The sequence below is a fragment of the Ochlerotatus camptorhynchus genome, unplaced genomic scaffold, assembly GCF_037179485.1.
Source record: "Ochlerotatus camptorhynchus isolate MF236.1 unplaced genomic scaffold, CSIRO-AGI_Acam_v1.1 ptg000170l, whole genome shotgun sequence".
Classification (NCBI taxonomy): domain Eukaryota; kingdom Metazoa; phylum Arthropoda; class Insecta; order Diptera; family Culicidae; genus Ochlerotatus; species Ochlerotatus camptorhynchus.
Genome location: NW_027040660.1, coordinates 963,553 through 986,064, shown reverse-complemented (window position 1 = coordinate 986,064; position 22,512 = coordinate 963,553). Strand labels below are relative to the sequence as shown.

The 22,512-nt window shown below is 38.3% G+C and overlaps 1 protein-coding gene across 2 annotated transcripts in view; it reads left to right on the top strand.

Moving 5' to 3' along the window:
* Positions 1-22,512, top strand: part of sima (similar) — a 576,195-nt gene that overhangs the window by 203,801 nt on the left and 349,882 nt on the right. For both annotated transcript variants that reach the window (XM_065222464.1, XM_065222463.1), the window contains exon 6: positions 3,163-3,304. In XM_065222464.1, the coding sequence (XP_065078536.1) occupies positions 3,163-3,304 (142 nt within the window). The remainder of the gene's footprint in view (positions 1-3,162; positions 3,305-22,512) is intronic.

Here is a 22,512-nt window from a genome sequence, read left to right as displayed (position 1 = left end):
TGTTTTCCGGAAGTCGTATGACATGGTTGTGGAAAAGTCTATACAATCCCAAGCGTGATTATCTTTAAGGAAGAGTGGAGAAGGTGCCGTGGAGATGAATGGAGCGGAATCCTGAGCGCTTACGAAACAGAGATCAGTGATGCAAAATATCATGACACTCACGTGACACTCGTCTTCGCATCAACCGACTATCGCTGACAGATCGTTTTGTCACGCAGTGAGAGTTAGAGCCATGGCAAACAACAATCACCAGAATTGTTCGCTGCTCACAAGCAAAATATTACACTCGCTGCAGATGATGAAAAACACAACGAAAACAGTGAAGACTTCTGCAGTACGATCATGAGAAAAAGCGAAACGACAGAAGAAAATGAAAACAATGCCTACGCATTCCAAGTTCGTCTCGGCAGGCGCGACTGTGTGAGTTACAAACAAAGCAGGCAACATTAAACGGAAGCTGTTGGGATCACTCATTAACACACTTACAATAGCAAGCAAAGCAGCAACTGCTTCAAAACGAGCACAGATGAGTGTCGTGATTGTCTGGAATGACCAGATCGGTGATGGATCACAACAGAAGACGACATTCACCAGTTGCTTTTTACTTCTTTCGTCAAATTGATGGATGGTCATGGAGAGAGCTTCGACGAGCACATTGATAGGAATGTACAAAGCGATACTACCATCAGCTGTTTGGCGATCGTGATTGTGATAGGTCGCAACTCTGACAGAGATCTAAGCTTCGATTGTTCTCGTTGACTACGTGGTTGATTTGAGATAGCGTTGCTGAACTATTGCAGTCGAGAAGGCCAACTGCTCCTGTGTGAAATAAAGAGTGTACAGGGTCTGGGTAGAGAAAGCCGCTACGAGAAGGAAACGCCAGCTAGATTGAAGTCTCCCAGAATGATTATCTCATCAATTGGTGTCGTTATTGTAAAAACGGATGGGCAATGAGTTTCGATAAGTTCGTTGTCACGACCCGGTCAGGTGCAATGTATACAGCGGGTAAGTTCAGTGTGCGATCACTCAGTTCTACGGCCACCCAAGCTTGTTCCACACAGTTCCACAAGACATTTTCAATAGCTCTCGCCTTCAACCCGGAACGAACTGCCACGAGAACACCACCTCCTGTAGATTTCCGACTGTTGTTCGGATTTCGGTCGCAGCGGAAGACACTGGGATCCGAACACCTGGCTGGAAAGCGTTGCAAACTTGTGGAATTCAGTTTGATCTGTTCTAAGCATAAAGCATTATATTGTTAAATTGCTTTATTTGTACAGGCTTAATCGAATAAACTTTACAGAGCCAAATTATCACTTTCACTATACATGAGCTAGAGGAGACTTAGACTTGGACAATTTTTAAAACATACTATGTACACGAACAGTGACTCAAGCAAACAGGATGTAATGTCGGCCTAAATGCTCATAATTTGGGCCCAATACGTAAAATATCCATTAGTATCGTCCAAATGTCGCATTCATCTAGATAAAATTGATAAATAGAAGATTTTTAGCGATGAGCACAATCTTAGATCCATAGGCCAACATTAGAGCCGTTGGCCTATGTAATAGAGCCATTTCCCCTATTTCAGTGAAATTTGGTGCATATAAAGGATCTTTGATGTTGCTTCAAATAATTATTTTTGAAAAAGGAGTTTTTCTTAAATCTAAAATCAAGCAGAAAACCATACCAATTAATTGTTAATATTTGATGAACTCGCTATCGCTTGCTGGTCTGGCTTAAAAATTTCGTGCTTCAACTAGACTATCGGAAGTTCCAAGTTGCCTTCTTCTTCTTCTTCCTCCTCGCATTTTAAGCTTATTGCATATAGCATATTAGCTTATTGCGTGCTCTCAACTTAGTGTTCTAGATGCACTTGCAGAGTTATTAATTGAGAGCTTTCGATGCCTGTACCATTGTTGCATTGGTATAATTGGGTGGCAAGTCCAATCATACTTCTATGACTAGAGAAGTCGAGAAATTTTTCAACCCGCAAAATTCCTAGACCGGACCGGGAATCGAACCCAGCCACCTCCAACATTGTCTTGCTTTGTAGCTGTGCCTTTATCAACTGAGCTAAGGGAGGCTCCAAGCTGCCTACAGCTCTTAAAATAGTTAGGTTAAAAACGTATATAGAGTTTTATAATATTCTCAAAAGATCATTCGCCCTTAATGATTTTATAGTTTACTTATTGCTGAGGGTTCGTAGCAATATTTTGTATCAATTTCCTTGTATGTTATCATATCGAATATAGCATTTATGTTTGTATCTTTTAAACAAAGCTTAGAATGCACTATACTGTATTGAAATGACCAAGTGGTTGTAATCGAATATATCAGGCGAATTATTTAGTTGAAATATACTTTCAGCTTCAAGCAAAAATAGTGAGGATTTGTATACAAATGTGGTTCTGACAAATTTACTTTTGTAATCTGGAAGTAATTGAGGTTTATTTCGAGAAAATTGCTCGCGCTGATATAAAGCAAGACCATGCTGGAGGTGTCTGAGTTCGAACCCGGTGCGGTCTAGGAGTTTTTCAAGCTGAAAGCTCCCAACTAACAACTCTGCTTAAAGAACACTTGTGGGCGGGCGTAAATTCCCAGTAGGGACGTAAAAAGGCCTCAGAAGAGAGAGAGGGATCCAATAGGGTTTGGCACTCGGCAGTGTACTTTTTTCTCATTCTTTCAGTTTATCATCTGTTTCGTTCTACTGTTATCAGTTCTGAGTTTACGTACGAAGTCCCGTTCCCAGTCGAATTAACATTGTTTATCAACTGAGGATACCCGTTTTTTGTGGTGTTATGAAATTTAGAAATTGTTTATGTTATTCTATATATTCAAGCGTAATGTGCCATATGTGTTGATGGGAAGTTTCAGTGGACTAATATTTCGTAAATAGGTCCAACCACCACGTGCATCAATATACTATGGGAAAATGTCCCTGAAAAGCTCACGCAATTCCCAGATGATTTGTGAAGGATTAGCTCGCTAGTCTTGATTATGACTTGTATAATTGTAAACCAGCTTCGATTTCAATTACGGACCAGAAGTACTTTCCTTTTGTTAACTCACCGGGTGGACATCCATTGCTCCGATTCCTCTAGCGGCACCTGTTTCCCAAATTCTAATCACGTCCCTTTGTTTTCTCTTTCATTACAGTCATGAGCAAGGGCCAGAGCGAAACGGCCCGGTACCGGTTCCTGGCCCGTACCGGCGGTTACGCCTGGGTAGTGACGCAGGCGACGCTTATCTACGATAAACAGAAGCCCCACAGCATCGTTTGCGTTAACTACGTCATCAGGTAAGTGGAGCATGTTTCCATATATATTGTTCGCATATTTCGCGCGTCCGTTCGCTGTCAAATATCCGGTTCGTTTCCACGTGTACTTAATGCTTAATACGTATATATCTTTGGGAAGATTTATTAGACAACTGCAGCTTTAATATCTCAGTCGGCCAGTGTGGCGCGTGAGCACCTGATTGGCAGCATGAGTGTTATTTGGAGCAAATATATTTTCTGAACTTGGTGAATTAGGCAACTGACAAACAACAACAAACGACGGTGCGCGTTTATTTCTATAAGGTGGCCGACTTTTTTCGGTGTCTACTTGCACGTGTGGCGTCGTCCGTCGGATTGGATGAATCATTAATTCGATGGCGATGTCCGTCCTACTTGTCATACGTGATGATGGCACTTTGTTTCCCGTACGATTTTCAGTAAAAAGTTGTTCTACGGTGCAAAATTTACGATTCCTCTCATTCACACTTGAGCAACTAATCGTGCTGTGATTCGACCCTCTTTCGATTCCAAAACCGACCGGATGTGTGTCAGGAATCAAATGTAGGTTATTTCTCAGCCTGCGTGCGATAAGCTTCGAATCCTGGTGACATTGTTGCGTGTACGTCAAGCTGTTTGAAATGGGTCAAACGCAATGGCAGCAGTTGCTGTCCGGTCGGTGGCAGGTTTGATCCCTTGCTCTGATAAGGGACACAAGGGCGGGAGTGTATTTACCCTTTGAAGCTCATTAGTTTCACAACAAGTACTTTGTTATGCTACACGGTTTCCACAATCAGATGTCCGTTACCGTAGGTCAAAATTTGATAATAGTATCGTTGCCCCGGTAATGAATATTTTCCCATCAACTTGAAAATAACAACTTTCGCAAATTATTATACTTATGATGGCACCATACAATACCGGCAATTATCTCTAAGCTCCGGAACAAATGGCCAGTCGTATCCTCGGGGAGCTTTTCTTTCCGTTCGCCATTCAAGGGAGGGGTGGTACACACAAACATAAAATCGGTACTACGACCTTTTGATTGTCCTTTCGTGGTGCACAAGAGAGATCGGAAAATGCTCCAATCTGACTAAAGAACCGTAACAAATCACCACTAGAGAAAAGATACTGCTGTGCATTCCCTGGTTGACTTTCAGAACTTGTTCCGAAGGAAAATGAACCATAAGAGGGCGGAGAAAATACTGCCATTTACTCTATTTTATCATCTTCATTGCGAGTGTATTCATTTTACCCACAGCGTGAATTTCAATACAAATCTACCGGACGAAAATAAAAAAAAAAACATGTCACGGAGATTTGGTATCGATTATGGATGTTACCTTCAACCAAACTGCATGAAATTTTACAGAATTGTTTGTGATGGGCAATCGTTCACATTTGTGCTGAAATTGTGCCATTTTGGATCGTGTATTTTTTTTTTTCAAAAAGGCGTCTTTGACAGTTTTCAATAAATTGTAGCATGAAAAGTTCACTTCCAGAGCGTAAAATTATTGACTTCTGAGTGTCAAAGCACTGCACTATTCAATCCATTGCTCTGTGCAGACCGTTTGTTTCAAATGGTAAAGCACGAGGCAATGAAAGAGCCATCAAAAACATTCAGTCACTCACGAACAGGCGACTCACACCGGTTGCCTTCGCTCACACAGTATGTAATTGAGGCATTTTTCCATAGAAAATGTACGCTCAGTCATTCAAAACAAGTATTGGGTACAGCGTTTTCAGGTCATTTTCAGAAAAATCTGGAACAGTTAAAATTTAAAATCTGGAAAAATCTGGAATGGAATCAATTTTTTACATAATGCTATTGAAATCAAAGTGATGTGCCAATCTCCCGTAAAAATCGGTCAGTATGATCATTTAGAATTTATTTCAAGTACTAGAATGGTAACTTGCCAGTATTGCTGAAATCATCCAAAAGTTGAAAAGTATTGACACAGTGTGCCCAAAAAGTTTAAATATCCATTACGCAGCATTTCAAAAATTGAGTTAAATGTGGGTGAAATACTGCACAAAATATGTTTAGAATTGTTTTTTAAACTGTAACTTTTTTAAACTAATAATAATCGATTTAGTACTTACTAGTTCTAAATAATTCTAATACTACCCTGAAGTTGATCGGATTTACAATTTAATTCTTGACATCATACATATAGCTGTATCTCAAAAACTATCCTACTTAATTTGTTATGGACAACCATTCACAGTTCAGCTAAAATTCGGCCTTTCGGAATCTTTCAAAATCCTTCAAAATGGTTTATTCAAACATTTTCAACCAATCAAATGAAACGGCACTTCCAATCGAAATGACGTCTATTTTTGAACTTTGTAAAGAATTCCTGTGCAAAAATTTTACACGGAAAAATTATACACAATAAGTTCATAAATGTATCTCAAATGTGAACGATTGAATATAACAAACAATTATACAAAGTTCAATGCAAACCGGAGAAGGTCGAGCCTGAAATTCAATTCAAATTGCAATCCCAACCGAAATTGGACCTCTTCTACCAGCGATTTCACAAAACTGGACCAACAAATTACTATTTTTTTTAAACGCACCACTGTTGGCTACTTTTCTTGTATCTCTAGACGGAAAAATCTCATGTTTTCTTCGAAGTTCGAATGGTAGGAAACGTCATTTTCAACTGTTCGAATGATTAGCTAAATCTGAGTTAATTAGCAAAATCATAAATGGGCTTATTTGAAATACCAAGGTGTGTAAAATGTGTAAACTTTAAAAAAATGGGTCTGAAATTTGTCAATGCCGGCGCCGGTGGTGTAGCGGTAAGCGTGACTATTTTCTCACCCCAATGGGTCTGGATTCAATCCCAGCCGAGGTCGGTGGAATTTTTCTTAGGCATACAAATCTCTGGTCACGTCTTCCTTCGGAAGGGAAGTAAAGCCGTTGATCCCGGCTCATGTGTGTTTGAATGGGTACGATATCTTAAGCAGGTGTGGGAGCTGCCTTCCTGCACATTCGATTGCCGTCAATGGATGGCAATCGATGTCCGTCGGTGATTGGCACTAGATTGCGGAACGGAGACCGACGTTAAATAAAGGAATGAAGAAGTAATATTTAGACGGTAATTTATTGCAAATTATCCCATTACCCTTATTGCAGTTTCGCACCATGTTACGATCCATTACGAAAACTGCAATGAAATCTTGTAAATATGCAATACAAGCTTGCATTTTTCTTTTGCACGTAAAAGCGAATGAACTGAATTTCAATTTACTTTTTGTCGACGAGCCAAGCTTTAGCGAATTGTTCTCGTCCTATATCTCTCAGTGAAGCCTTTATGCTTTGATTTTTTTTTTTGGGATAACTTTTACCCCGTGGGGAAATCATGGCGCGCGTCGCGCCAATTCTACTCCGTTCTATTCCCCAGAATTTTTCTTTTTTCTCCTTGTGAAGTTGGCGGAGAACGGAATGGATTAGAACACTCTCAACAAAGGCACCGTAAAATTTAAGCTCCCCAATCGCTTCGCTAATCCTGTAGGAGGAACTCCCCCCTTCTCCGCTTCTCGTCATTATTGATTGCAACCGTTCCATCCGCAGTGAGGATCGAATAAGAAGAACCTTTTTTTTACGATTATTTGCATCATCCCCATCCCCCAGCTATCGATGGTGCAGCTTTTCGATATTCCTTTTTAAGGATCCTGGTGCATCTCGAAATGATGACCGCGTATTTATGGCCGCATCGGTTTCGAGGTGAAAATGGGTACGATTCCCCGAGCTGCAATAATAAGCTGGCTGGTCGGTAGGTGGCAGTGACTTTGCATCATCATCATCATCATCATCATCATCATCATCTTGTTGGTATCTTCGTTTGTGGCAACAAAATGGTTATTTATTATTATGGTTGCCGACTGCAAACTTTGCCATCATCATCGTTGGCTGCCACAAACCAACGAACGAATGATGGTCGTTTTTCGCTTGTTGTGGGAATGTTCCGTGTGGACACGCGATAGTTGGTTTCCTTTTTTTTGTCCTTCAAAATTTGATAAAATATCTATCCAATGTGTATTCCTAAACAGCTATGGTATAATGTTTCAAAATCACACACTTCACTGCGTGAAAACTTAACTTTCATTCAATTGATCTGCTCTCCTATTTGCTAGCAACAACCCGTAAAAAGTAATGCATAATAAATCCAAATCAAATACCAGCTCCAAAACCCTTAAACCTGATTTGGTAGCCCGTAAATGTCGGCTCGTTAATTCACATGTTTGCTTTCCTCTAATGGACCGAAAATCAATTCAAACCAAGTACGTACCGGATTTCGCAGCACATCAGCAGCAGTCAAAAAGCCTTCGTAATTTCGTGGACCGAGAACGCTTCTGCACCGGTTTTAAATCACCCTCTGTCATATGAGGTTAACAACTCTCACATAAGCTCATATATTTCTTCACAGCGCCGTATTAAAAAGAAATCTCCTTTGAATCGATCAATGCTTGACGAAGCACAATCATTGCAGTGGAATCAGCAAAATCCGCCAAACAACAACCAGATCGGGAATAAGTAATCTCTCCCTTACTTCTCTCAAGTAGTAGGATCCAAATGATTGGCTGTTGTTTGTTTTTGTTCGACGGTTTGTTTGACAATCAGTTCTGAAGGCTGTTGGCAGCCGTACTGCATTGAATGACGACAGCAAACCAGTTCCTGCTGGACCCGACGTGAGATTCGACCTCGGACTCACGTGTTCCATCGGCGGCCTATATTTACACTATACATTACTACTACTTCAATTAAGTCGATCCCATCCTGGGAGGAATGGATCGATGGGTGGATGTGTGGAATATTCCACAATGTTTTAAAAGACATATTTTTTCCATCCCATCCCGTCCGGAGGTGTCCAAATAATAAACAAAACAACAGATGCAACCCAACAGCAGCAAACAACCAGGGTAGAATATTCCATATGTACAATTGGAATGTTTTCCACACCTTGTTGTTTCCCCACATCTGTCAATCATCTGTCAACATGTGTTTGGGATGCGTCGTAATTGAACCGAAGGAGGAATAATAGACACGCACTTTTCCGAGCATAAATCCATCAGAATTTTTTTTTCCAATGGAAATGGTGCGCGCAGCCTTCGGCGGTCGCGTGCTTGCTCTCACTCAAAAATGTCGATAGCAATTGTTCGGCAGATATAGGGCACGGTGGGGTGTGATGCGGGTGTTAAGAGGCATGTCATTTTTGGGAAGTGATTCCATCATAGTTCGCTTTCCTGTGTTGATTCAGACCGTGTTTTGGTCATGCATTCAAATTTGACGAAAATTCCGCTCCATTCTATTGAGGAACCGGAATCAAACTAGTGAAAGGAAGAGTAACGCCACGTAACACTCTCGTCCATAGAATGTAGGAAATGGTTTTCCACGGTAGGGAGCGCAATAAAAAATTAAAACAGCACTCCGGTAATTGGGGGAAAAATCCGCTTCCAGTTCCATTAACAGTACAACAGTAGGGGACGACGGGGTGAGACAGCCAACCTTTATGTTATTGAAATAATGAACTCTTGAAAAAAAAAAATATAATAAAGCAGAGTGCTTTGCTATAGTATAGTTGGTGTTGTAAAACTCATTCTCATAACAAGTGAAACGTCAAAATATACACTGAAACAAATTCTGAATTGTACTGGTGATGTAAACTTCCTTTTCCAGTAACTTGCAAGAAATTTTGCTTACAAAGATAGACGGTTGCATACATTTTATGGAATATCTCATGACATGTCTCATAAATTTACGCGATCTATAATGTAAACTTGTATGATATATGACGCTCCATTTATGTGCATCATAGTAACATAAGTTTACACTACTTTTTCGAACTTTGTACAACAACAACAAACATTATGTATGGTGGCGGCCTGCATTTGTTAATTTGTGTTGTCGGCATTTATTGTTTTATTTGTTGTTGTTTATTAATTTATTTGATAAGGCTTAAACGAATTAACTTTACAAAGCCGACGATTCTTGGTGACTATACAATACATCTTAAAACTATAGTCAAAAGATACAACACAATAAACACTTTATCTTCCGCTATCCATAAAGCCTCCTTCATTAGAACTGGAGCCGCTTCCAATGGTTTCATTGTATGGCAGTTACGCCAACGAGGGTCAGAGCGCTTCCATTGCAGCAATGGACGCAAAACGTGGTCAGCACACACACACTCATCACTAAACGGTTGCTTTCCAAAGTCGACGACGCATCGACCGAAAGAACTGCTGATGAAGAACAATGGGGAGGACCACACAATGGTTGCTGCCGAGAAAACAGACGATCGCGAGGCACACATCGAGAGTGGCCTGCTTTTGTCGACAGCCGAGTGTACACTGTTTTATTGTTTTAGAGCTATCATATAATTTAACAAGTAAAAGTAACGTTACTATAAGTAAAACACAAGTCTGTTCGATGTCCTTACAGAGACAAATAGAAAGTTAAATTATGAGGTACACGGGAACAAATCCAATCTCCGAAATGAGAAAAATGACTCATGATTTCATGAAAATAGCGTTTTTTCATGTTATGAATAATTTTTCATGATATCATGAGCGCCCCCAAGATTCCCGAAATCATGAATCATCCGAGTTAAAATCATGAACTAAATTCATGAGTTTAACTTTTAGTTTTTAAACCAAAACTTATAAAAAAGCAACAGACTGGATTCGAACCAAGAACCTTACGATCATTAAACCCATACTTTGACCACTAGACTATCGGTACTTGTATAAGATGGACGGCAAAAAGCGTATAAGAGATACATATGTAGTGCGGTGAACACGGTTTTTCAGGTAACGCTTGAAGCGGTCATGATTCCGCTGCATTATGAAATCATGAATTTCCATAACAAAATCATGAATCATTGTTATGATTTCATGGGATGGAAAGTTTTCTGATTTCATGATTGTTTACGTTTTAAATGAAAACACCACTAAATTTAGTAAAAGCAAATAATGTATGCAAGAGAGCTACAGCTATGTCACACGCGTATGATATGATTGACATCGTGTCAAACGATGTTACGCTTTTTCTCATACTATGCAATCCAGTCTACATTGTTGATGTTATTTCTCCAGCAGAATTTATCTCACCATGGAGCGGTTCCATATCATTAAAGCAACGAGTAATTTTCATCTTTTTTGATTTGCATGAAACCTTGCATACAAGTTTTTGGGGAAGAAAAACGCCGTTTTGCATACTTGGTTCGCCATTTTGAATCTAGCCTTACTTATGAGAAGGGCCTATGAAAAATGCACATGATATCTTCAAAAAATTGTATCTCGGAAACGGTTTGTCCGATTGGTTTGGTGTCTTGGGCGAAGTTTTAGACAATTGTTGGTGTTATATGTTAAAAATATGCACGGTAAAAAAAAAGTTTGGTATTTGTGTTTTGAACTAAAATATAAATTTTCCCTTTAAAGTGACATGTCAATAATTTTTTTATTATCCTTATGTTATAGCTGACTGAAAATGCTATCTAGTGCACAGTAGGTTGTTCTGGAGAAAAATAGGTTACGATGAAAAAAATTGTTTTAAAAAAATACAATTTTCAAAAAAGCTATTAAGAAAAGTCAAAAAAGTTTGTCACCCTAATTTTATGAAAGTACATCAAATTTGCAAACAAAAAGTACTTCGGTAACATTTTTCTAAGATGCACCGTTTAGAAGATATTACTGATTTAATATTGTTTTTTTTTTTTGATAACCTAATAAGTTTTGGCCCTTTTCGGATGTACTCCGTGTTTTTCCAGTTTCAAAAGTATTTTTTTCGGAAAGATTGGAAAATTTTGAGTTAAAATGACACTGACAGCTTAAAGATTCGAGTGAAATTCTCTGCCTTAAAAGTATTTTGAAAAACAATTTACAAAATCCCACTATCAGGAACAATGATTTCTTCAAGTGATTTTTGGTATGTTGTGCTGAAAATGTGCATTCAACTCTTGCATATCGCCTAACAGTTTAATCCATTTAAACTGGATGTGTTTATACTGTGCATATTTTCTCTCTATTACCGAACATCGCCACAGACATCAAACCGATGAGACAACTCGATTTCGAGATACACCTTTTTGAGAACTGCAAATGTAAGCTCCTCAATTAGCAAGATTCAAAAGAGCGAATTAAGCTTATTTTTCAGGGATGGTGATTGTGCGCAATAAAAAATAACATTATATGTTGGATATCATCAGTTTATTTTTATTCCTGTATTTTTATAAAATTATTGTTTACACAACTTTCTTAACAATATTGAATATTTTGGCATCATTGTCAGGACAGTTTGAATAAAGCTTTGCCTTTATTGTATTTTCTGATAGAGGAAGAAATTAGTGGAATTTTAGAGTTCCTTGAATTGTTTTTGCATTATTATATTGATTATTTAGCTGCAAAGACATATTTTCGTATTCTTCTGTAGTAGAACTTTGTAAGTTCTTCTTCTTTTCGTTTGTTTGCCTAATTAAACAACTCTCTTGCAGTCTTTATCGGGTGTTCGCGTTCTTTGGCTAAACTTGCTCTGGTAGCCATGCGTTTTATCGTACCTCCAATAGCATCGCATGGACCTTTTCCGTGCGATGTTGCGAAGAAATGCCATTCAGCGTCAATACCATACTTTGACTTAAATTTACAAAGGCTAGAAAAGTTTTTTCGGTTTTTATACTGTGAAGCAGCACCATCTGACATAAAATAAATTTTTTTTATGTTTTTATTTTGATCAATTTGTAAAAAGTTTATCATTTTATCAATAAACAAATTGACAGCGACTGAATCATGCACACTACGAAAACGACATGTAAATTTCAGTGCCCTGAGACCGACACATGCAAGCGGCCCTTTTGACATAAGAATCAGTTGAAAAGGACGGGAAAATCAATTCAATCAAACGCACATTTCGTCGAGTTGCAAATGTTTCAGTTTCAGGACACTTAATTTTACATGCCATGTTTGTTTACGTTCCATGATTTACGTCAAAGCTGAATTACGTCTCGTGTAAAAATAATAATTTCTAAGTGTGTGTCTTAGTTCTTCAGAAATTATAATGAAGCTAAAATGTTTAATTTGCATATTTTCAGTATAATATATTACGAAAGGATGGATTGTGGCCTGTTGCACGTTCCAATGGTGTGATTGAACTTCATCCTGCAAAACGAAGCTGTAATTTTCAGAAAAGTCACAAATAGCTAAAAATTCACCATCTTGCAAGTTTTGTTTTGTAGTTTTCAAAAAATTGGATTGTTCGGTTTTTACAAAATCATGCGGAATCAAACTTTCTAATTTTGAGCTGAAAAATGAAACAAACTCATCGGTTTGCTTTACAATAGTTTCTAAATCACATCTGTCAGTGGTAACCCATTGTTCGAATGAAAGCTTTTCAACAAAGTTTTCTTCCAGTTGTTTCAATAAACTGTCTTCTAAAACTGAGGTATCTGGGCAGTTTTTACATCTTCGTAGATGGCAATGAGTTGTCTTATTTTCGCAAAGTAATCTATTCGTTAATGTTTTTAGATCATACAAGACATTGTATTTTTTGAAGCTATGTAGAATTAAATTGACATTTTCATGCGTAGTGCAAACGCAAACATTATGTGTTCCTGTGATAGTCAATAGTTAACATTGCCTTGGCCGGAGGCTTGCAAATGATGAAAACCCTATTTTACATTGACGTACATTTCATTAAAGCGATTAAAAGCTTCTCTCAATGTCATCATTAACAATCTTTTCTGAACAGCTAATCTCTTATTTCCTGTCTTTACGCTTACAAAATCTCTTTGGCCTGGCATTACACGGCTTATATCATCGTCCTCAAAAAATTCAAAACCAGTTCTTTTGTTTCATTACTCAAAGCTTTTCCAGAGCTTGAACCTTGAGATGAATCAAATACATTATCTCTTTCCTTTCTTGCATCTGATGCCATATTTCTACTGGTTTTAAATTCGTCTACAATTTTTTGTACTGACCATGATTTTGGCAACAATGATAAAATTGATAGTTTTTCTTGCCTTGTGGCTGAATTTAAAAATTTAATTTTCATATTTTCTATGACTTCATCAAACTCGTTTGCTTTTTCTGTTTTAGCGTCTACTTTAAAAAGATTTCTTCGTACACCTTCGACCATTTCAGCGCACTTTTTTTCAGGATAGTGAACATTTTTAACCTTACCTAAATCTATAGGCGAAACACGAATAGCTGCTATTCCTCGGTTGAATATTTCGACGTCTACAGGCATTGTGAAGTCTTCATTTGATTTAATTGTGCTTAGCGTTGACTCTGATGGTATCGTGACCAAACTTTCAACAGTTGGCATCCTTGAGCCGCCGGCTACGCTTTGATCCTCGTTTTGGGTGAGGTGAGCTCTTGAATCAATATGTAGACGGCAAGACGAACAAACACGAAAATCCTTGGTGTTCAGTGTGGATACCTTGGAAAATCCAATTGATTTTAGTTTTTGGATGATACCATCCGTGAGATATCGCAGCTCTTTCGAACACTGAATGTCTTTGAATGGGCGAATACATCTTATTTTACTCATTTTGTAATCTGTAACATAGAAAATATTTTCCAATTGTTAGTTTTGTACGAAAATATCACAAAACATATAATTAAAATGTGTATTTAAAACTTACCTTTGCACCAAAACGTGTTACACTTTCCTTTACAATTATTATGTTATCAAACAACACTGGATCTCGTTCAAAAACACAGGATTATGAGCTGAAATTACTATAATCACTATGCTACTAGCAACCTTTCTGCATTTACTGTTTGGTTTTCCCTAGTAGATACTGGATGAATTCAGAACCGAGTCAGACATTATTATACAGCTCACGGGTAGAAATCATAGAATGCTGGGTAAAGACTGTTGGAAGATAGGTAGAGTTGAACGCTCAGGTATCGTCGAACCTTCAGGTACGAGTTTGGAGAGTTGGAGCGAGGTAGATTTGCTGGCGTAGGTATATTGTTATTGAAGAAGATTGTAAATTGTATATACCTGGAATGAATAAAGAGTGCGGCGGTTGTTGATTGAGGTATCAGAGCCCTCTAGTTTGATGGAAGGTGACTACTGCGTTCTTTTTATTTATTATTAAGGAACGGTCAACGACGGAGCTAGCCTCGTTATGGCCAGCGTGGCCATGGTGGACTAGTTCCAACAAAGACCATGTTTACAATCACCAACTGTACGTAGTACAGCTAACTGGTATCTGATTACCTGTATCTAATACTTGTTAGCACGTTTTCAGCACAACGCACCAAAAATCATTTGAAGAAATCATTGTTCCTGATAGTGGGATTTTGTAACTTGTTTTTCAAAATACTTTTAAGGCAGAGAATTTCACTCGAATCTTTAAGCTGTCAGTGTCATTTTAACTCAAAATTTTCCAATCTTTCCGAAAAAAATACTTTTGAAACTGGAAAAACACGGAGTACATCCGAAAAGGGCCAAAACTTATTAGGTTATCAAAAAAAAAAAAAACAATATTAAATCAGTAATATCTTCTAAACGGTGCATCTTAGAAAAATGTTACCGAAGTACTTTTTGTTTGCAAATTTGATGTACTTTCATAAAATTAGGGTGACAAACTTTTTTGACTTTTCTTAATAGCTTTTTTGAAAATTGTATTTTTTTAAAACAATTTTTTTCATCGTAACCTATTTTTCTCCAGAACAACCTACTGTGCACTAGATAGCATTTTCAGTCAGCTATAACATAAGGATAATAAAAAAATTATTGACATGTCACTTTAAAGGGAAAATTTATATTTTAGTTCAAAACACAAATACCAAACTTTTTTTTTTACCGTGCATATTTTTTCCATATAACACCAACAATTGTCTAAAACTTCGCCCAAGACACCAAACCAATCGGACTAACCGTTTCCGAGATACAATTTTTTGAAGATATCATGTGCATTTTTCATAGGCCCTTCTCATAAGTAAGGCTAGATTCAAAATGGCGAACCAAGTATGCAAAACGGCGTTTTTCTTCCCCAAAAACTTGTATGCAAGGTTTCATGCAAATCAAAAAATACAAAAAATAAAAACTGGAAAAATTTCCCACTTGTTCGTGGAACCGCTCCATGGGGTGAAGATCCACGCAAAAGCAAATAACCGATGTCCCGTACGATTCGGATTCAGCTCCATCATCTCAGATCCGGAGCTGAATCGTGAAGAATCGAGGAGGAATTGATCCAAAGAGCTGAACGGGTCCGAGAGCAGTTATCCTCAGTGCTGTAAATTCTCAAAATCAATTGAACATTTTTGAAAAGCAGCTATCCGCTATCAAAGGGGACCTCCTTCGAATGGGTGATTTCAGTTGCTTAGTCATTTGACGAAGGCATGGATCATTCTCATTTGAGAAACGCTTGTTATCATTCAATTGAGTGTAACCTACACGCTAAGATGCACATACCTTAAAGTCGATAAAGAATACCTAAATATCGGTAGAAATTACCAATAATCGACGAAAGTGCACATACCTAAATTATCGGTAATCATGGATTACCAATAATTAACGGTAAAAATTACCTAATTTATAGTAAAAAATATCCTATTCAAAGTAAAAAGTGACGATTTTTATCGGTAAAAAATACCGATAACTTTTTACCGATAATTTTAGGTAATCGTAGCTAAGAGTGTACACATAAACGGAGCTCTGGTCGACATTCTGACGAAAAACCTAAGCCAATCCTACACCCACCTGACTTCCACCGAACCTCAATCCGATGTTAACCCGACATTGACCCGACATAAACCCAATATTGACCCGACAACAACATGAAATTGGGTTGACATCGACCTTAAATTTGCCTTACATTGATCCGACATCAGGTCGACTTGTCTGTTCGGGACCATTTTGCTGGGTTTCTTCCATACTCCACTGTCGTATATCGAATGATACACCCAACCGGGGGATGTAAGATTCGCTTACAATTATGTGGGATTCATCATCAGAGGATGTTAGTGGAGACCGCATGAACCGAGGATGCGATATACCTAGCTGCGATCCAATGCAAGAAAATTGGAGACCGAAAAATGTAGAGTGTATTAGTGAGGTAAATTAGTTATGTCGAAAAAAAAATAGGTATCAGATTGCCGACTGGACTCGAACCACGAACGATGCGATTATCAGACCTGTGCTTTCTCTACTGCTCTCTCCATGCTTCTGAATATGGATAGCCTAAAAGCAAACATGAAGCGCTCATTTTCTCGCATACTCGACTTCGTATGCTTTTTCTGCTGGAGAGATTCGAGGCAAGTGTGTGTGTCGTTCTACAATGTTCTACAACGTGCGTCGTTCTACAAGCTTACTGGTATAGTCGAAAGCGTAGATAGAACACAAAATAAAAAAGACAAAAAACCATTACATCGCTTGCATGGTCAATCTCTAACATTCGTTGCGAACAGAGGATGATAGGAAACGGAACTAACATTCATTGTAATAGATTTTTGGTTTGCGTGTAGTGAGTGACTCAATTGATAGTGACGATGAGCTTCGAATGAGCAAGGGGCCCTTCAAATTATGGTCATGTGAGAATTGATTGAATGGTTGTATTGGTTCATCTTCAATCGAAAGATCCGGAGCGCTTTGAGATTTGGGCTTAATTGCTGTTGTAAACAAACACATCAATCGCCGATTTCTCGCGTATAAAAGGTCAATTTCAAGAACAAACTATTCCAAATAAAACAGAAATCATTCCTCTACCTGTTTGTGTTATTAGTTTTTTTAGATTGAGCTCCAATTCGCGAAAAATCGGTGATTGTCGTGTTTGTTTACAAAATCAATTACGCCCTAATCTCGCAGTTCTCCGGAGATATAAAAATTAACAGCACTGGTCATCCTAAACAGCTCCCAGTGAATAATTCGGGTCGACGATTCGGATCCGGAGCTGAGCTGATGAGCTGGAGAGCTGTTTTTAGATTAAAGGGCGAACACGAAATTATTGCGACACCGAAAATGTCATGCCAATTTTCTTATAATGTTTAGAATCAAACCAAAATTTTAGGGTAGTTTTATACATATATTTACTTCAAAAATCAAAAGAAAAGTTAATCGATGGAGCTTGAGTGTGTAATTGAACGCATTTTCGCTTGATGCCCTCCATCAAAGTCTTTACAGTGTCATCCGGTACCAGTTTCTCAGTTTTTTTTTCCATTTTCTTAACATGTCCTTCTCGTCTTTGACTGTCTTCTTGCTCTTCCGAAGTTCCCGCTTCATTATTGCCCAGTACTGCTCCACCGGGCGCAGCTCCGGACAGTTTGGCGGATTCATGTCCTTTGGAACAAAATGGACAGAATTGGCCTCATACCACTCCAGGACACTTTTAGAATAGTGGCATGATGCCAAATCTGGCCAAAATAGCGGAGCTTCGTCGTGCTGCTGCAAGAACGGCAAAAGGCGTTTCTCGAGGCACTCAGATTTGTAGATTTCGCCATTTACTGTGCCCTTTGTCACGAAAGGCTCACTCCTCAGTCCGCAAGAGCAGATGGCCTGCCAAATGAGATATTTGGAGGCGAACTTCGACATTTTCTTCTTCTTAAATTTGTCGTCCACATCGAACTTTCTCTTGCCGGTGAAAAACTCCAACCCCGGAATTTGCTTAAATTCGGCTTTTATATACGTTTCGTCGTCCATCACACAGCAGCCATATTTTGTCAGCATCTTCTCGTAGAGCTTCCGTGCCCGAGTTTTAGCCGTCGATTGTTGCCGCTCATCGCGGTTTGGGAAGTTCTGTACCTTGTATGTATGTAGTCCAGCTCTCTTCTGAACGTAGCTCTGCGACATGCCGATCTTTTTAGCCAAATCACGGCTTGAGGCGTTGGGATTTGCTTTAATCATCCGCTTCACCTTTCCCTCCGTTTTTTTGTTCTCCGGTCCCGGTTTTCTTCCAGCTCCTTTGCCGTGGTCCAACGGCAACCGCTCCTGGAACCACTTCAACACTCTGGAGACGGTTGAATGGTGAATGTTCAACATTTTTCCCAACTGCCGGTGCGACAGGTCAGGAAATTCCAGGTGTTTGGAAAGAATTTGTTCTCTCAACTCGCGTTGGTTCACCTCCATTTTCGTTGAATCGAAAAACACGACTTCGAGTTTGACAGCATGTACACAATACACATCAATGAGAAAGTGTGCAAAATTTGGTTGATTTTTACCCAATGGTAAAAAAGTTATGCCCTGTTGAATGTGTCGCAATAATTTCGTGTTCGCCCTTTATTTGCTTTTGTGTTGATCTTCCGGTCCCCAGAAAATAAAGAGAGGAGAAGTGAGAGCACATATGCTGGAGGAATAACATCAGCAATAAAAAGCCGTGTACGTCAATAGATTGGATAGTACCAGTAGAAATATAACATCGTGAAACACATGTACATATGTCTCTCTCTCCCATACAACCGCTTGGAAGTTTGCTTTTACCGTTGATACTATCGATCAGTAGGCACATGTTGTATTACACGTGGTTTGCGCGGTCGCTATTCGATACGTATGTGGTGTAATGAGTCCTTTTTTGAAAAATCTGGTGGACTGAATGGTTTAAACATATGATATCAGTGAGCTGCAGTTCCTAAAAAATGAACCGCAGGTCATCAGCTCGCTTGAGTGAATCGGGTCTTTAGAACAGCTCGGGAGCAGATCGCCCATCTCTATTTTAAATATAAGCAGTTCTTTGGAGTTTCACTATGCTCGCATTGTTTATGCATAGCCAATGATACTTGTAATGAGGTTTTGAAATTTTTGATCACGTTTGGTAAATTTGATGAGTATAGATAGAGTAATTAGAGTTGAATAGTTTTAAATTTTTTATCTTCTAACCTAATAATAATTGATTTTTCATTCTTTTACTGATGAAAAGTTCTTTCGATATAAATAAGTATTCTGCCAAATGGCTTTCGGTCAAATGACCCATTCGACCAAACGGAATTTGGTAAAATTACCCGGAACCCGTGCAAAAATTAGATTATAACTGAAATTCGGCGAAATGACCTCTTCGGCTAAATTTGCCGTTGGAGAAATGACAATCCCCAAAATCACCTACAATGCATCAACGGGTTTAAGAAAATGCAAACATAAGGTTTGTTCCCATAGGGTTTTTGATCTAAATTCCGTTCTACTAAGCACAACCCGCGCTTTGCCGCTCTTTTCTGAACGAGTTTAAACAAAAAAATCCAATATATCTGTCAAAGATGACTTCTAAATTTATTCACCTTTCCTTTCCCTACGTACCGTTGGATTTGATAAAGAGTCACAAATTGTTGAGATATTGTTTAAAATCTAATACTGCTTCCTGATTCTAAATTCGTTCTACGGGTTTCAATTTCATCCTAACGCATTGAAACGCCTTTAGATTTTCTTCGTCCTACGGATAAACGTAGAAAAAGGGCATTCGGTAGGAGCGCTTCTTTTGTTTTGAGAACAATGAGCGTAAATATTCAAACAATGCGCTCTAACGGGATTTATGTTGTAGCTAATGAACTAACGCATCGGAACAAACCTATTATTGATTTTTGCACAGTGAAATCATTGATATTATTGATCTTTTCTGATCGATAGAACGGAAATGGGCGATTACGACGAAGTAGTGCTCTACCCTACTTACTGTTTGGTTTTTGGTTGCTGTAAGAAAATAATACAAGAATCTCCAATTCACGTGATGGTGCCGTCTACCCACCGCCATTTCTCAACAATCTGAAATAAGTAATTACACATAAATTACATTTAAATTAAAAAAAAAAATGCATGTCCCAAAATCTTAAAAATACACATTTAACGCATGGCACATGATTCGCCATTGACAGTTTTGTTTCTTATCGCAGAATAATAGACATGTATTTCTTATTTTGTCATTAGCGTGACTATTTCTATGTTAAGGTGGTCCAAAAAATCGTTTTATTTTGTTCAAAAATTGCTTTTATTTAATTCATATGTTTCAACTGCTGGGCCGATTTCAGAGAAAAAATTTCAAATTAAAGGTATTTAAAAATAATTCGTAATAATGTTACAGGCGCTATAAATCAATGGAGACACATGGTAGTCTAGTAAGTCGCAAGGAGTATTGAGCGAAAACCCAAAACATGATAACTTCAATGAAACAGTTCAAAAACGAAAAAAAAACACATCGTTGACCTAAATTTTCAAGGAAAAATATAACAACATATTGCACCCTCTGTCTACATACCATGAAAGTCATAAAATAAAACAAATACAATTAATGTTTTTCAATAAAACAATCTCTTTTATTAAATATCATTACATTTATCCTAAAAAGTATTTTTAACTTCCTGTCATTTGATATTTTATTCTTTGAAATCAGCCCAGTGGTTCAAAACTTTAGAATTAAAAAGAGACTTTTTTGAAAAAAAAACTATTTTTTGGACCCCAACATGGAAATGGTCACCCTAATGACAAAATAAAAAATATGGGTCTAATATTTAGCAATAAGGAACAAAACTACCAAGTTTTACGAAATTCTGAGAACCACTATATCGTTTTGCTATGGAATGGCTGCACATTTAAAAAACCATTTTTTTTTATGCACGAGTGAAAATCTTCTAAAAGTAAGAAAAGATTTTGAAAATTTAGTCATAGTTTATGTATGGGGTCAGGTTGAATCCAAATTTATGTTTTATGTTTTTCAAATCCGAGTTTTAGCAACTTTCAAATACATTTAGAGTAAGACATGAATATATTCTTGCAGCTCTGTCAAAATACCAAACTGCCGTGAATTTTGTTTCGGGAAAAACATTCTTTAATTTTAGCTTCAATTTGCAACTTTCAACCAAAAAGAAAATATTAACTCTCACATGATCCGTCATAAAAAAGTGTCAAGTGTAAATCAAACCGACAAATGCAACTTTACCGCTCTATTCTCTTCTGAACAAAACAACATCGGTATCCCGGTTCGAACCGGTTCATTTCCCAAAAGACGAATCATGCGCGTGATATTCAGCATTTTAATGAACACATGATTTTCGGATGGTATGTTGGTTCACTGTTTTTTTTTCTGTTTTCGAGCACTGTCGCCATGGGGAAACGACAAAAGATAAAAATTACGTTTTCTTCTTCCTCGTATTTGGAGCGAATTGCTTATCGCATACTAGCATATTGCGTGCTCTCAACTTAGTATTCTAGATGCAGTTATTATTGAGAGCTTTCGATGCCTGTAGCATTTTTGCATTAGTATAATTATTGTGTGGAAAGTACAATTATATTCTATGCCTAGGGAAGTCGAAAAATTCTCAGACCTGATCGGGAATTGAACCCAGCCACCTCCAGCAAGATCTTGCTTTGTAGCTGCGTCATTACCGACTGAGTTAAGGGAGGCCAACCATCAATTTAAAATTAGGCGAAGCTCGTCGCCGCCATCTCAGTAAATGGTTTATGATACTTAGTGGATGACTATCGAGTTCAGAGTAAAACAAGCAATTCAGGCGTAATATTTGAAAACGGAACAAAAGCTTTTGTAATCAAAAGTGGCAAGGCCCTTTACACGCGATCAGAAAGACGCCCGCGCAAACCAAAATCTCCCCTTTCCGATAATGGTACTGTTTACAAAAGCTTCTGTGCCGTTTTCAAATGTTATGCCAGAATCCATGTTTTTTCTTCAAGCGAACAGCTTGAAGGTTGTCACCGGTGATGCTTGTTCAAATATTCGGATCCACCCAAAACGGAATTTGACATGTTTATTCAAAAAACGGCAACTGCAGGAAAGCCATCAAAGTGGAGATTGATGAATCAAGTGCACATTTTGCTTTTTTTTTCAAAAACTGCGTGTGATATTTTTATAAGGATTGTATTTTCAGATTCCGAGACACATGTCTTGCCTGACCGATTTATGTACCGGCGAAAGGCTATTTACTCTTACAGTGCGATACGAAACAAAATGAGAGAAAGGAGCTGTTCGATTAGAAGGTTGTCCAACTTTTGGTCACGCTGGTCCAATAAATAACTTATTCCGCCGTATCAACCTACATGGTCTATCTGTACACGTGTGTGCATGTGGACATGACGCAGGGAAAAGGAGCATTTCTACCTCGTTTTCCAGTCAAAAAGTGTCGATGGTACTAGGTGTTGTTTCGGGGATGATAGGGTGGACGGAAAGTGAAACTGACCCGTGTCACTGCCGCCGGCAGGTAGCAGGCTATAGCATTTGGACCAGGTTACGTGCCAACGGGGGTGTGGGAAGAAGGTTTGTTTTATGGGTCGGTAATGCTGCGGT